This window comes from Mugil cephalus, chromosome 14, assembly GCF_022458985.1.
Source record: "Mugil cephalus isolate CIBA_MC_2020 chromosome 14, CIBA_Mcephalus_1.1, whole genome shotgun sequence".
Classification (NCBI taxonomy): Eukaryota; Metazoa; Chordata; class Actinopteri; order Mugiliformes; family Mugilidae; genus Mugil; species Mugil cephalus.
In genome coordinates this window covers 20,103,829-20,116,717 of record NC_061783.1, presented here as the reverse complement: position 1 = coordinate 20,116,717, position 12,889 = coordinate 20,103,829, and the positions used below count along the sequence as shown (strand labels likewise).

Genomic DNA, 12,889 nt, shown 5'->3' with positions numbered 1-12,889 from the left:
ATGGAACAACATGCAGCCTGACAAACTTAATTGTCATATCCCATGTCTTTCTTTTCACATGCGTCTGCTTCGTTTGCCAGGACAGTCACTCATTTGCAGCCAGGTTTGAAAAAAGAAAAAAAAAAACCCAACACAGCCTGTATATTGAAAAATGACAGAAAAATGATGTAATTACACTCGGCATGCATTGCAGAATGATTGGGGGGGGGGGAGACATGCTAGACGGAGGCAGTAGTAAATGAGCTGTAACTCTAAATGACACCGGTATTCTCTTCTAACGTGCATGTGACTCGCATAGGAATGTGCCGCCGTGTGAACAGTGGGCGCTTGTGAACCGGGTGAGGAGGAGAGACGTTAGCTTGCGTTATGCAAATGAGAAACAACCCTGTCGGAAATGGATGCCGTTGATCAAGACGATCACCGCCGACACACACACACACACGTGCACACGGAACGGAGGTCGAGTCGGTCGATTTGGACGCTAACGGCGAAGCCGCCGAGGGCGCTAACAGAGGCGAGAGAGGAGCCAGACTGTCAGACGTGCGCAAACCCTCGTCTTTAGCCCCGTTTCATTATAACCTTTCATCAATACAGACGGGGTCTCCCTCTTTCCCCCTCCCTCCCTCCCTCCGTCTCTCTGTTGGCTGGCTCGCGGCTGACCCTCCACAACTTGTTGCTAACAGTCTCCAGGCTGAATAGAGCAGGACGGTTATTTATGGACAGGGAAGAAGAAATAAATCGATGCTCTCTCTCTCGGTTCCTTCCCGAGTCTATTTGCATTCCTTCGGTGAGTTGTGGCGTTGCTTCCTCCTGACATTAAGCTCCTTCACTTTCTATCCTTTGTATCGCTGAGTGTTAGAAAGTTGAAGATAAGGCAGAGGCATAAAATTTCCGCAAGTCCAGTAGTGAAAAGAGGATTCGGGGGAATAAGGCGAATAAGAGCAGGGCGGTGAAACTTACACCACGTACACAACTTTTCTGTTTCTTAAATGAGTTCCTAGAAGCACATTTTGAAGACAACGGCCTCTGAACCAGGGCAGGATATTAACTTCTTTTTTTCTTTTTCATCTTCCTGGCTTCCACATCGCATGAAGAAAGGTTTCACCATCCAACCGATCGCAACCGGATATGACCTGAAACAGGGTGTGGGGGACAAAAAAAAACAAAAATACCAAAATAATTCATAGTACATTGAGATATAAAGCGGTTTGCAAAACATTCAGTGTCCACCTGCCGCCTGGAGCCATCGCCGGGGAGTACCTGGGTCTATATCTGGATCATACACAAAAAAAAAAAGAGGTCAGAGTCGTCTCTATTTCCTCAGGAGGTGGAGGTCGTTTAACATCTGCCGGAAGCTGCTGGACGTGTCCTACCAGGCTATTGTTGTCGGTGCCGTCTTCTACACTGAGGTGTGTTGGAGAGGCACCAAGAAGAGGGAGGACACATGGTGGCTGGACTCTGTCTGTGGTAGGGGCAGTTTGATCCATCCATCTTGTGGTTGAGGCAAATAAGCTGCATAAAAACCTGGATTTTTACTACTTCTAATGGTACATTACTTTCTTAAATAATAAACAATAAACATGCACGGATAACGTCGGCGGTGTTAAACCCTTCACTCCTCCCAGGAAGCACAACACAGGAAACTCTCAACTCTCAAGTAATAATGCAATTCTGCATAATTTTGTGTTAAAATGTGTTTATATTTAAACTGCGAACTGTTTATAAAAAGGTATTCTGAATTTTTCCTCCGCGAAATAATTGCGACCGTGCCCTCTCTTGACAGCGTGATACTTAAAACGCCATGCTAGGCTAATGGAACCCTTTGATGCCGTCTGATGGAATAATGCCATTTCTGTGAAGCTGATCACGTTCGGTTGCTGTTGATATCGTAAAAAAGAGGAACTGATTGCACGCTGTCATGCTGTTTTAGTTTTGATTGCAGAAATAATTACATTCCACCTGTTTCTAACATATTATTCCGTTGAGGAGACACATTTATGCTCAAAAGGCAGCAGCAAAAAAAAAGTAATAAAAAATATCTACTGCGTTTCTTTCTTGGCTCGAGCACCGTGAGCTTGACTGTTTCTTATTAGCAGCATCACGGCCGTTTCACTTGCATATGATGTATTTATTTAGATATTTACTTCTGTCGCTATTCCTTTACATTTATTAATATGCAATTTTTTTCTTATCATATTTTATTTTATTTTATTAGATTTTTACTTATTTTATTTTGTTATTTTTTTTAGAATTATTTTATTATTTTTTAGATTATTTAATTTTAACTATATCCACTGTTTTTCTTTTTACTTGTGGTTCTATAGAGTATTTTTTTTATTTATTTTTTTTTTTTTTAATGCAACTGAGCCACTATGACCAAGCAATTTCCCTCGTGGATGAATGAAGTCTGTGATCCTGCTTTGTTGTTTCCTAATTCTGGTCTGGTTGTAGCTCGGCTATCCCCCTTTAAATCTCCTCCGTGAGGAACGGTCCCCGGATAAAAGGCTTCATAATGATGATGTAAGCGAAGCAAACAATGTCATTGCGGTTATGCGTCGCCCACACTGCGACTGGAGGAAATGTCACAAGGTCAGATCTCAGCCAGACCCACCAGCAGACTATATCTGGAGAGGAAAAGAGCGTCTGATTGGGGACGAGGACGCAGCTCGCTGTGGCCTGTGGAATGGGTGAGCTCAGGACAGAGCAGGATACAGAGCAGAGAGTCTTGTCTAAACATTTTCGCACTTTTGAATTAACCCCCCCTCCTCCCTCCTCCCTCCTCCTCCTCTTCGTGCTCCCTCTCCTTCTAAACAATGAGGCCTAGAAAAACTGAGAGCAGCAGAGTGGGCGCAGGGAGGAAGAAGGGGAGGGGTGTGGGGGTTGTACTGGCACCCTTTTTAATTCCACCAAAAGCCGCTCCAACAAAAGGACCCCCCCTCCCACCCACCTACCCACCCCGCTCCACCAACACTCGGGAGCTGGTGTGGAGCGGCGGCCAGCCGGGCCGACAGAAAATAGGGTCGCGAGCGAAAGAATGAGCGCCAGCAGCGAGAGGGCGCGAGAATAGGACTCGCGGAGTAAGAATGGATGAATAAAGGAGTGAGAAATGAAAGGCTGAGCTGGGTATGAAAGGACGTTTCCTGTACCGTGCATGCCCGTAAAAAGTCAAACTATGGTGGGAGGCCTCATTGAGTGTGATCCAAAGCTCGTGTGCCGAATTTCTCGGAGAAAGTTATTCGACTGGACCCTGAAAGCCGAGAGCTAAAAAAAAGAAAAAAAAAAAAAAACCTTCCGCTGACATCCTTGGATCAGTTCCACTGTGATTCATGGCTCCCTTTCCTGTTGCCGCGCTCTGTAATCCCTCTTCCCACTGACACCTGTTTGCTGAAGATCCACAAAGCAATGTCAAGGTGTTCGCCATGAGATGGATTATTTCTAGAAATGTGATCTGGAATTTGCTTAGTACCTGTTTCCTCAGAAAAAGCGCTGACTAAGTTCAGCTTCGTGAATTAAACTTCCACCAAATTGAAGCGAAGGAGCTTCTTACAGCGACGTTAAGTCTTCACGTAATTACACCAAGCTCCTTTTTTGGTGGACCATACAAAGACTTAGACACACCACACATGGCTGCACAACAAAGGGATGTGTAACTGTCTCTGCCACAAAAGCTGTATCCATGACGACCGGTTCCAAATTTCAGAGAGTGACCCAACCTCTACCTCTGGTCGCAAGAGCTGCTGCAACGGGGATCTGAAAGACTAGCATCAAACAAAAAAAAACAAAAACAAGAAAACAAGTAAACAGTATCATGCAAGAGTCTGCAATGCTAAAAAGTTAGCGGTCCACGCTCCATCAGCCCACGACGTGTGAAGACATTTACAGTTTAATCATTGACTAACAATACAAACAATACGAAACCCAGAGGCAAAAAATTCAAGAGACACAAATGGGAACGTGGATAAGAATATCACAGTACGCAGTGAGAGGCAACGCTGTGTGCTAGTCGTCAATGGGTGAAATGAAAAGCCTGTAATTAAGAGAAAAAAGTTATTTATTTTCTCAAAGTAACACTTTCCTGGTGACAAACCCCACACGACAAACAACCGAACAAACCGGCCCAAACGCTAAGAGTTGATGTGAATCATTTATGAGCTCAATAAGCGTCAACGGTTTGTTCTCGAGGGGATGATTATGAAACCAAGAGTCGTCACGACGAGCCACTGACTAAACCAGTCTGAGGACTGGTAGGTGGTTTAGGCTCATATCACTATCTTCTCACAGCATTCACAGAACTCAGGGGGCACCTAAATACGAACTCGCCTTCTGAGAAATTTCAGCGAAAGTTTCAGTTGTCACTGGTGAAAGTGAAACAAACAGCTTTTATTTGTTGTGTACCGTTAATATCTCCAGGCAGCTAAGAAGCATAAAAACTGAGCATCATTTCTGAGCAGGGACGTGCACCTGCTAATGAGCGACGCTGTAGCTTTTCGCTTCCGATAAAATTTGTTACATTTGCATCAAACTAGAGACGTTAACACATATAAATAGACAAGTATCAACCATAAAAATAAAAATAAAGATTTATTACTTACTATCATGCTATCATGCTTTAAGCCAACTAGTGTACTGAGCCTTTGCTACCACTAGGCGGCAGATACAAGTGTCCACTTTTGAGGACAACGGGTCTAAATCAGGGGTCTTCAATGTTTTTTCCAGGACAAACTGATGAAGAGATTAAGTACTAACTATATGTGTTCTATATTAAACTTAGTAGCATAGTGCTTTTTATAAATATACATGATTATTTTGCATTCAGTATTAGTCTATCCCTTATCCCTTTATTAAAATATGTTCATGTTAATGTGTATTTAAAGAAATTAAATTAATAATATATATATAAAAAATGTCTAATCAACCAAAGATTTTGCAACCCCCTGCAGTACCCACTGTTGAAGACCTATGGTCTAAATGAAGCAGAATAAGAAGCTACCACAAACCTAAAACCTGTCCACATATGAGGACGTGGGGTCTCAGGATATTAACCCGACTGGGGAAAAAAAAAAAAAAAAGACGCAGCACAGACGAGCGTTTGGGTGAATGATGCCTTGTGATCTGCTCTCAAAGCAACAATGACACCGACACTCTCCTTGACATTTAGTCTACCTGCCTCTAATGGAGTTGGGGTCTCGGTGCCGCGGACTATTTTTTAAAGCTATTGAAGGATCCGAATTATTCTTTAACCCCGGGGTCAGGTTTTCACTACACGGGGCTCAAATAGGATTCATGTAAAGTGTAAAAATAAAAAATTAAAAAAAAAATCTGTTAAAAATGAGGAAATTACTGACATTTTTATTTGAACTACGACTATGAATGGGAAACATTCAGCCTCTAGGCTTGTTCCGATAATTAATCAACTAAAACATCATGCAAAGAGAAAAATTCATTTGTGTGTTTTTGCCCCAAAGGCCAGTGGAACACAATCGTCTGTGGTGGGCAGCTCACGCATAAATGTCTAAAACTCGTTTTTAGAAGTTGCTCTCAGTTCATTTTTATTATAATTAACAGGGTGCTTATTCAGCCACGTATCACATCATCCTTAAGGGTTGAACCAGGTGAACCTTCTCAGGTGGGGTTTCCCAGCCCTCAATACATGTTTTGTAGTTATACACCATAGTTGATTACTTGGTTGTTTGAAGTTACACGCTCAAGTCAGGCTTTCAAAGCGCCTCCATCACGGCCTCCTTCTTCTTCTCCCAACTGGTTCCCAAATGGTGCAAACCCCATCGCCGACCCGTACGGGAGCCGCGGCGCTGGCTGCACAAATATGCAAACAACAAACAACAACATGATGAGTCATTAATAAGCGCTCTCGATAATCAGGCCGCGCCGCTCCGAGGGCGATAATCATCGGCCGCCTGCTCTCCAAGTGATAAGCTAATCAGCCCTTCGTCTCCACCGAGCCGTCGAGGGGACTCATCATCATTGACATTTCAGCACAGGATCAGGCCCATAGAGACGAGTGGGAGGGGGTGATGGGTGGATGGGTGGGGGGGTGGAGGGGGGCGGGCACCTGAAGTGACTTAATTATTATAGCAGCGGAATGATATCCTCTCTCTCAACTCTACGTTGCCTCTTTTCTGAAGGTTAACACAGTTCTTTAGAAATTACGACGGGGGTGTCATTAGCGCCATTAACCCTTTTACGCGGAGTGCTTGTTGATTTTCAACACAAACGCGTAATCACGCCGCGCGCACGCCTCCGGTTGTGGAGTGTTTTTGGGGAAACACTCCCCTTAAAAAAAAAATAAAATCAGTAAAAAAAGTGTCACATTATAAAACCTTAATCTTTATAAAGTAATCCTCCACTAGCTCGCTAGCTAGGAGGCTGCTTCCACCGGTTGCAGAGGTTTTTTTTTTTCCTCCGACGAGACGCTTCTGATGTTGCAGTGTTCAAATTAATTCATAACCTGTGGGGATACCATTATGACAGCCTGACAGCTTTTTAACGGTGCGGACCGGATGTACCAGAGTCTCAAGTGAGCATGTGTCATTCTCGCAGCAAACCTGTGCTGCACGGTTTGCAGTGCGGGGATGCTCCAGCACATCACTCCCGGCCTCTGCTCGTTCTCGGCGTTTCACGTCGCTCCGGATACGCGGGAGGAGAAGTCGCCGCCAAGCTAATTCCAATCAAGGTTCAATCATGCCCCTGCCTGTTGCTCTCAGTCAAAATCGCAGCCCTGAAGCGTCACCGTGCAACAGATGCTGCCACGAAAATGCGAAGCAGGGGCTCCGTGGCTCGCAGCCTTGAAATAACCTGCCCTCCCGTTCGCTTTGATCCCAGAGGCATGCACAAGATGACATATCTCCCTGCTCCATAATGACCCATCTTCTTTTTTTTTTTTCCTCTCTTTTTCCTCTGTGACAATTTGGGGACAGCGCTGACAGATGATACCAGTTACACCCAGGTGAAAACAACAGGCTGAGGGATTCACTCGGAGGGAGCGGGCTAACGGATTCTCATGCCAATCACTGTAACCTGACTGGAAAAAGAGCTCGGTAAATTGCCTCTGTTGTGACTTGGAGGTGCACCTGCGTGACCTTATCACAGTTTGTGATCGTGGTTATCTCCATATTCACCACCGTGATGTTCTTAAAGGAAGCGTGAAGATGTGAAGGTGATTATCACAAGAGGAGTTTTCCTCTACAGTCGTGTCACGTTTCTGCCAAAAAAAAATGCAGAAGCTGAGGAACTTTATGACCACGTGGATGTTTTCATAGTTTCTATTAATGTGTCTGCGGTTCCTACTTCGACGTAGGTTCCCACCGCGAGATGTTTATCAAAAAAACACACACACACAGACACACACAGTCAGACTTATAAGCAACCCTGCTGTACCTTGTTGCTTGCGTGTGCAGACCTGAGCAGTGTTGCTATACCAACTACCATTGTTACATCACTAAAGCGTACCTGTTAGCATGCAAATAAATAAATAAAAACAAACAAAGAAAGGCCTTGACTGTGGACCTCTCAGACACCAGAACTGGTTGGTCCACGGAGGCTCGCGGAGAATCGACGAGTGATCAGAAATATTGCAACAGGCGCCCATGTTGTGCTGCAGTAACTTGAGTGGACATTAATATTTTGATCACTCGTGGCATTATTCTGATATTCATACGGCCATGTTGCATTGTGCTTGCATCACCTAACAGGACCTTACAATAGGGTTCAACTGGAATTAAAGTAAAAGCAAATCCTCGAGGTTGAAGATGGTGTGTCCGTTTTTCAAAAATAAACATGAATAAATCTGCCTCATCTCAAAATTCAGATACAAGTCGGACTCAATTTAATGTCACAGTTCATTCTATGTCCTTACATCTGTACATACATGCAGCCTCTGGACACTGCACACGAGCAAAAGCCTGAGGTCTTTTTCCGGCTCCTGTATTTTTATCATACAAATCCCGTGCCTGGATTTTCATAAAGGGGCCTTGACACGGTAATATTAGTTGTTGAAGGACCACCTGAAGAGCAGGGGCAGAGCAGGGGCAGAGCTGCTCTTATTTCCTGCTGAGACCGCGTTTCCCATCACCACCCCGGCACGAAGACCAATTTCTACAATTACTCTAATGGTAAGTAATCAGACCGGCAGTCGTGATTGCGCCCTATTTCCCTGCAACACTTTCCGGCAGGTAAACACAGATTACAGGTCAGCCGTGTTGGAAGGGTTTGTAGAGGCTCAGAGGGGATTAGGTTTTCCTGAACAGTCACCTGCAGAGTGAAGCCGCGAGGAATTAGGACAAAAACCACGGACCAGCAGAGCCACACCTCGCGCTATCGTGCCGTACCCGACACCCAACACAACCAGATCTGTCGGGGAGCTCGGACAATAAACTTTTACAACGTGTTTCGGTCCGAACTACAACAACATTCGGACAGGACACGGAGACGCGACAGCGGTGAAACACGCCGCGCTGCCAGGACGCAGCCTGCGCGGGGCTGCAAAGTGCAGAGGGCTGCCCACAGTCACGGTGCACCAGGCTGGAGAGCTTTGAATGGGCTTTCAGCCGCCCGTTAAACGCGCGGCTCGTCTCTTACCTTGGGCTGCGAGGAGGATCGCCGCTGCCGCCGCCACCAACCAAGTGTTTCCCATCGGAGAGACCGGACAGCGTGCCGCGTAATCTCTCGCCATTCTTCTAAACCGAAGACGAGCCGGACGTAAATATCCACAACAGCGCCGTGTGGTTGCAGCCGGGCTCCCAGTTATTCCTTCTCCTGCGAGAGCCAAGAAACTTGTGAGCTCAGTTCAGACCGCCCGGGTTGAAACCAGCCAAGTTGCAGCTTCTCTTTCCTCCCGTCTCTCCGCGCGTGCCTCTCCTGAATCCGGACGCGCGTTTAGTTTCTCTTTTCCTTCCTCGCAAATGTCAGCAAACGAAAGAGTCCAACCCCCCCCTTGTCCTTGTGGAGCGGCCGCAATGCGCGCAGGTAGCCCGCGGGTGAGCTGCGTGCCGCGGTGCGTCTTAGCCACGAGCGAAGCGGAACGGAACGGCAACAAAGTGTGGACGGAGTGTGTGTGCGTGCGCGTGTGGGTGTGTTAGTGTGTGTGTGTGTGAGAGAGAGAGAGAGTCGGAGGAGAGCTCCGTGAGTGTGATCCGGAGAAGCCGAGTGGGGAATATCAAAGTGATGTCAGCAGAGCGTCACCAAGAGGACTCGAGCCGTAATACTGAAGCTCCGCAGCCACGCAGCCAAAGTCCGGTCACTTTAAAGGGCTGGAAATCCCGTGGAAAAGGCGTTTCGCCTACCTGCGCTGGGAGCTCAGGGTGTGTTCGGCTGGCGGAGGTGTCCACGTACGTGTTTGTGGGAGGGAGCAAATACCTAAATGCGTGTTGGGTCGCTGCACAAAAAAAAAATGTGCGCCCCAAAAATCCAGTTATTTCTGTTGATCTTCAGCGTTTTTCAGCGATGAAAGGTCGAAAATTAAACTTATTATCGCCACATATCAAAGTGATTACAGGGACTTTTCACTCCGCTGCGATTACGGTTAAAGGATGAGTAAGGCAGATGGGGGGAAATTACCGAGATCTTTCTCTAAAATAAACAGAACCAGAATCTAGGAGTGACCTTCCCGCTATTAAAACAATGACACTGAAATACTAAACAGCATCAGACTGGAGACACGCAGAGAGGCTGGCTCTGTCCCTGGCTGGAGACAGGAAACTTTTGAAGTGGTGGTGGAGAGGAGGACACTTAACAACCCGTTATCAACCATAGATGACCCTGACCACCCTCTCCACCAGATGATAGACAGATACCGGAGCTCATTCTCCGATGGAGACTCAGACAATTCAAAGGACGCGAAATCCTTCCTGCCTCCAGCCACACGCCTGTTCAGCTCCTCATCTGCGTGTGGCAGATAACACACTGTGCATTATTTCTTTTTTCCTTTTGGATTCACTTAATTCACGTATTTTATTGTTCTTGTAAATACCGTGTATGCAGTGTATTGTGTTTTCCTGTTAGTGGCTAAGGCCTGGAGTCCACACCCAACACAATTATCTTCACACTGCGGGGCTCAATTACACAAAACACGCTACACAATAAAATGTCATAAACAACTACTAAAAAAGAAAAACAGAACTTAGTTCTTAGCATAATTCATGTACGGTCAGATGGTCAGTTACATATCTACTTACATTAGAAGTGATTCCAGTACATTAAATTATAATACATTATAGTTTGGATCTCATGAATCCATTTAGACTTAAATTGATTGATTGTGGGGGAGGCTTATCATCATGACTGATGAAATTACAGTATTTTTCTTTAGTTTAAGTTAAAGTTAACCTACCTTCCGTAGCCTGGTGCCTGGTGTCGTATCCATGTTCATCAGAACTATGTATGTATGTGTGTTGGATGTGGACAACGAAGTAAACATCGCGCTGCTTTATTCTGAGCAATTTGCAGTTTATTTATATATGATAATGAGAATATGGTTTCATTCGTGTGTAAGCAGGCGCAGTTTGAGGCTACTCAAGGTGGATCTTAATCCCTTCCTCTATAAATGATGCATCCGATCCCTTAGTTTAATGTCTCATGATGTGATTCAACATGTGTCCTGATGGGGAATTCGCAAAGATAAGTGCCAGTAATGAGCGTGGAGTCCACCCCTAGTATAAGTCCAAACAAAGTTTCCAAAAAAAAAGAGGGGGGGGACTGGTAGATTCAGGTTTTATTCAGCAAGTGAAGACAAAATCAAATTCGCCCTTCTTGAGCTCTTCCCTGGGGACAACTGAAGAAATCCTCTGAACATCCACTCTTTTATGCTCAGACTTTGCCCTATTCTTCACCTACTGTTTATATATATATATGTAATTGTTTTTTTCCTCCTTTCCAAGTTTATTGTTGGATTTTTAGGGACTTCCCACTCTGCATCTGTGCTGCACTCCGACCATTTTTTTTAATTGCGCCACAACTTTTGCAAAATTCCTACCGCACTTGTCTGCGGAGGCCAAAGTCTGACTCAAAATTACACCAACATGTCTGAGGAATTTGAGATTAAAGTTTCACACAGTCTCACGATGGCGTTGGTTAAGCATGTTACAGAAGCACACTCTAATTTGAGCTATATTTCTTTTGTTTTTAACCTGTCACATGTACAGTATTTCCCACAGCACCATCTGGAAATGAAAGCTGCCGTGAAGTGAAATAAAGCGCAGGCTTTAAAACTTTGGCTCCAAAACAACTCATAAGGAGAATTTATGCCGATGTAAAACATCATGTAATGTTAGAAATGAAGCTACTCAACAATACATAGCTATAAATAGACGCCTCTGCGAGTGACAATAATTGAATAAAACACAGCTGTAAATGTATTAACGTTAATTAGCTTATACATATGTATATAATCTATTCGTATAGTTTTCTGGTAATATGTTCTGTACATGCAATCGCTTTAGCACAGCTTTGGACTTGGGCTTTTTCCACTGTTGCCTCCTACTTTTCCTTGAGTAAAACATTTTAATGCCTCTCCTAAAACTGATTACCACTCACTGTACATGGCCATTCATTATTTAGTCAAACCTAAATATCACTGGAAAGATTAGAAACTGATTGAATCAAAAGCGACGTCTCAAAAGTCTGACGAGCAGCCAACGGGCCGTTGCATAATTTATGGGAATCTGAGAAATCATGTTGCAGAGGACTGAAACTTCTGACTTATAAACGTCTGAGAGTTAAGTGAGGAATCAAGTGAAAATGCCACAACAACTTATTTGAGATAGAAATATTAAAATCACGACTAAGGAAGTTGTCCCTGTTCGGGTCTTTGCTCTTAATTGGTACCAGAAGGGAGATGTGTGTTTCCACTTGACTGTACATACGGTATATTCAGTGTATGTACAGTCTACACAGAAAGTGCACACACAGGCATCGGGGTGTCTGGTTTAGGGTGGCTATGTCGGTGGGTATTAAGCTCGTTCCCAATCGCAATTTAAACGTCCGGTGTCTCCGACCTGATACTGAAAATCGTCTTTTGGCTTTATTGTTCATTTCTGTGATTATTGTTAGACTTTAAACCAGGGGTCTTCAATGTTTTCCAGGCCAAAGACCCCCAAACTGATGGAGACAGTAACCACCTACTATATACTCGTCCCAATGCTCAATACACAGTGTTATTATTATTATTTTGCATTAAGTTATTCAAATTATACAGATATTCATTTTTTTATTTCGAACATGTGCAACAATAGGATGTAACGTCTTCCGCCTCCATTTACCTTTCTACTAAAATATGTTTGTGTTAATGTGTATTTAAAGAAATTTAAATGTGTGAGGCAGTACCTCCACAGACCCCCTGTTCAAGGCCTTAATTGAGGTCACATCATGTCCTGTCTCAGTGAGTTTTACACTCCCACACTAATCCCAGCTCAGCGCATCGTACTAAAATGTAAAGATAAGGAGAAAGACGCGGAGATACTCGGCCGTCTGATAAAAAACAGAACCTGCTGTTGACCTGGCCTCCAAATTCACTAACTGATCCAAGTTGTAAATCCTGAAGTGATTAAGTATCTGTGGGATGATCCACAGAGGTCCCTCCCCCTCTCAACCCATAGCACCCAAAGACCCCCAACTAACAAGACAGGACACTCTCAGAAGACCCATGTCTATTCTCTGATTGGTCACAGCTGGTTTTGGAGGCACAAGGGGAGACCTACACAATGTTAGCAATGTGGTCATAATGTTATGCCTGATAAGTCCAACCTAACAGAGACCTGCCCACATAAACTAAAGTATCCAGATATCAGTGGATAAAATGGAGACGTTGTGTTTGATTCTCAGATCAGGAGAAGAGTTTGGACATCTGTCAGTTAAACTGCACAAACGAGTGACTTCA

At 44.5% G+C, this 12,889-nt stretch overlaps 1 protein-coding gene across 3 annotated transcripts in view; it reads right to left on the bottom strand.

Moving 5' to 3' along the window:
* Positions 1–9,340, bottom strand: part of pvrl2l (PVR cell adhesion molecule related 2 like) — a 309,617-nt gene extending 300,277 nt beyond the window's left edge. Inside the window, exon 1 of one of the 3 annotated variants that reach the window (XM_047605223.1) lies at positions 8,596–9,340. In XM_047605223.1, the coding sequence (XP_047461179.1) occupies positions 8,596–8,689 (94 nt within the window). In that variant the 5' untranslated portion in view covers positions 8,690–9,340. The remainder of the gene's footprint in view (positions 1–8,595) is intronic. The other 2 variants (XM_047605222.1, XM_047605221.1) reach the window with 2 other exon arrangements.
* Between the last annotated feature and the right edge of the window lie 3,549 nt (positions 9,341–12,889).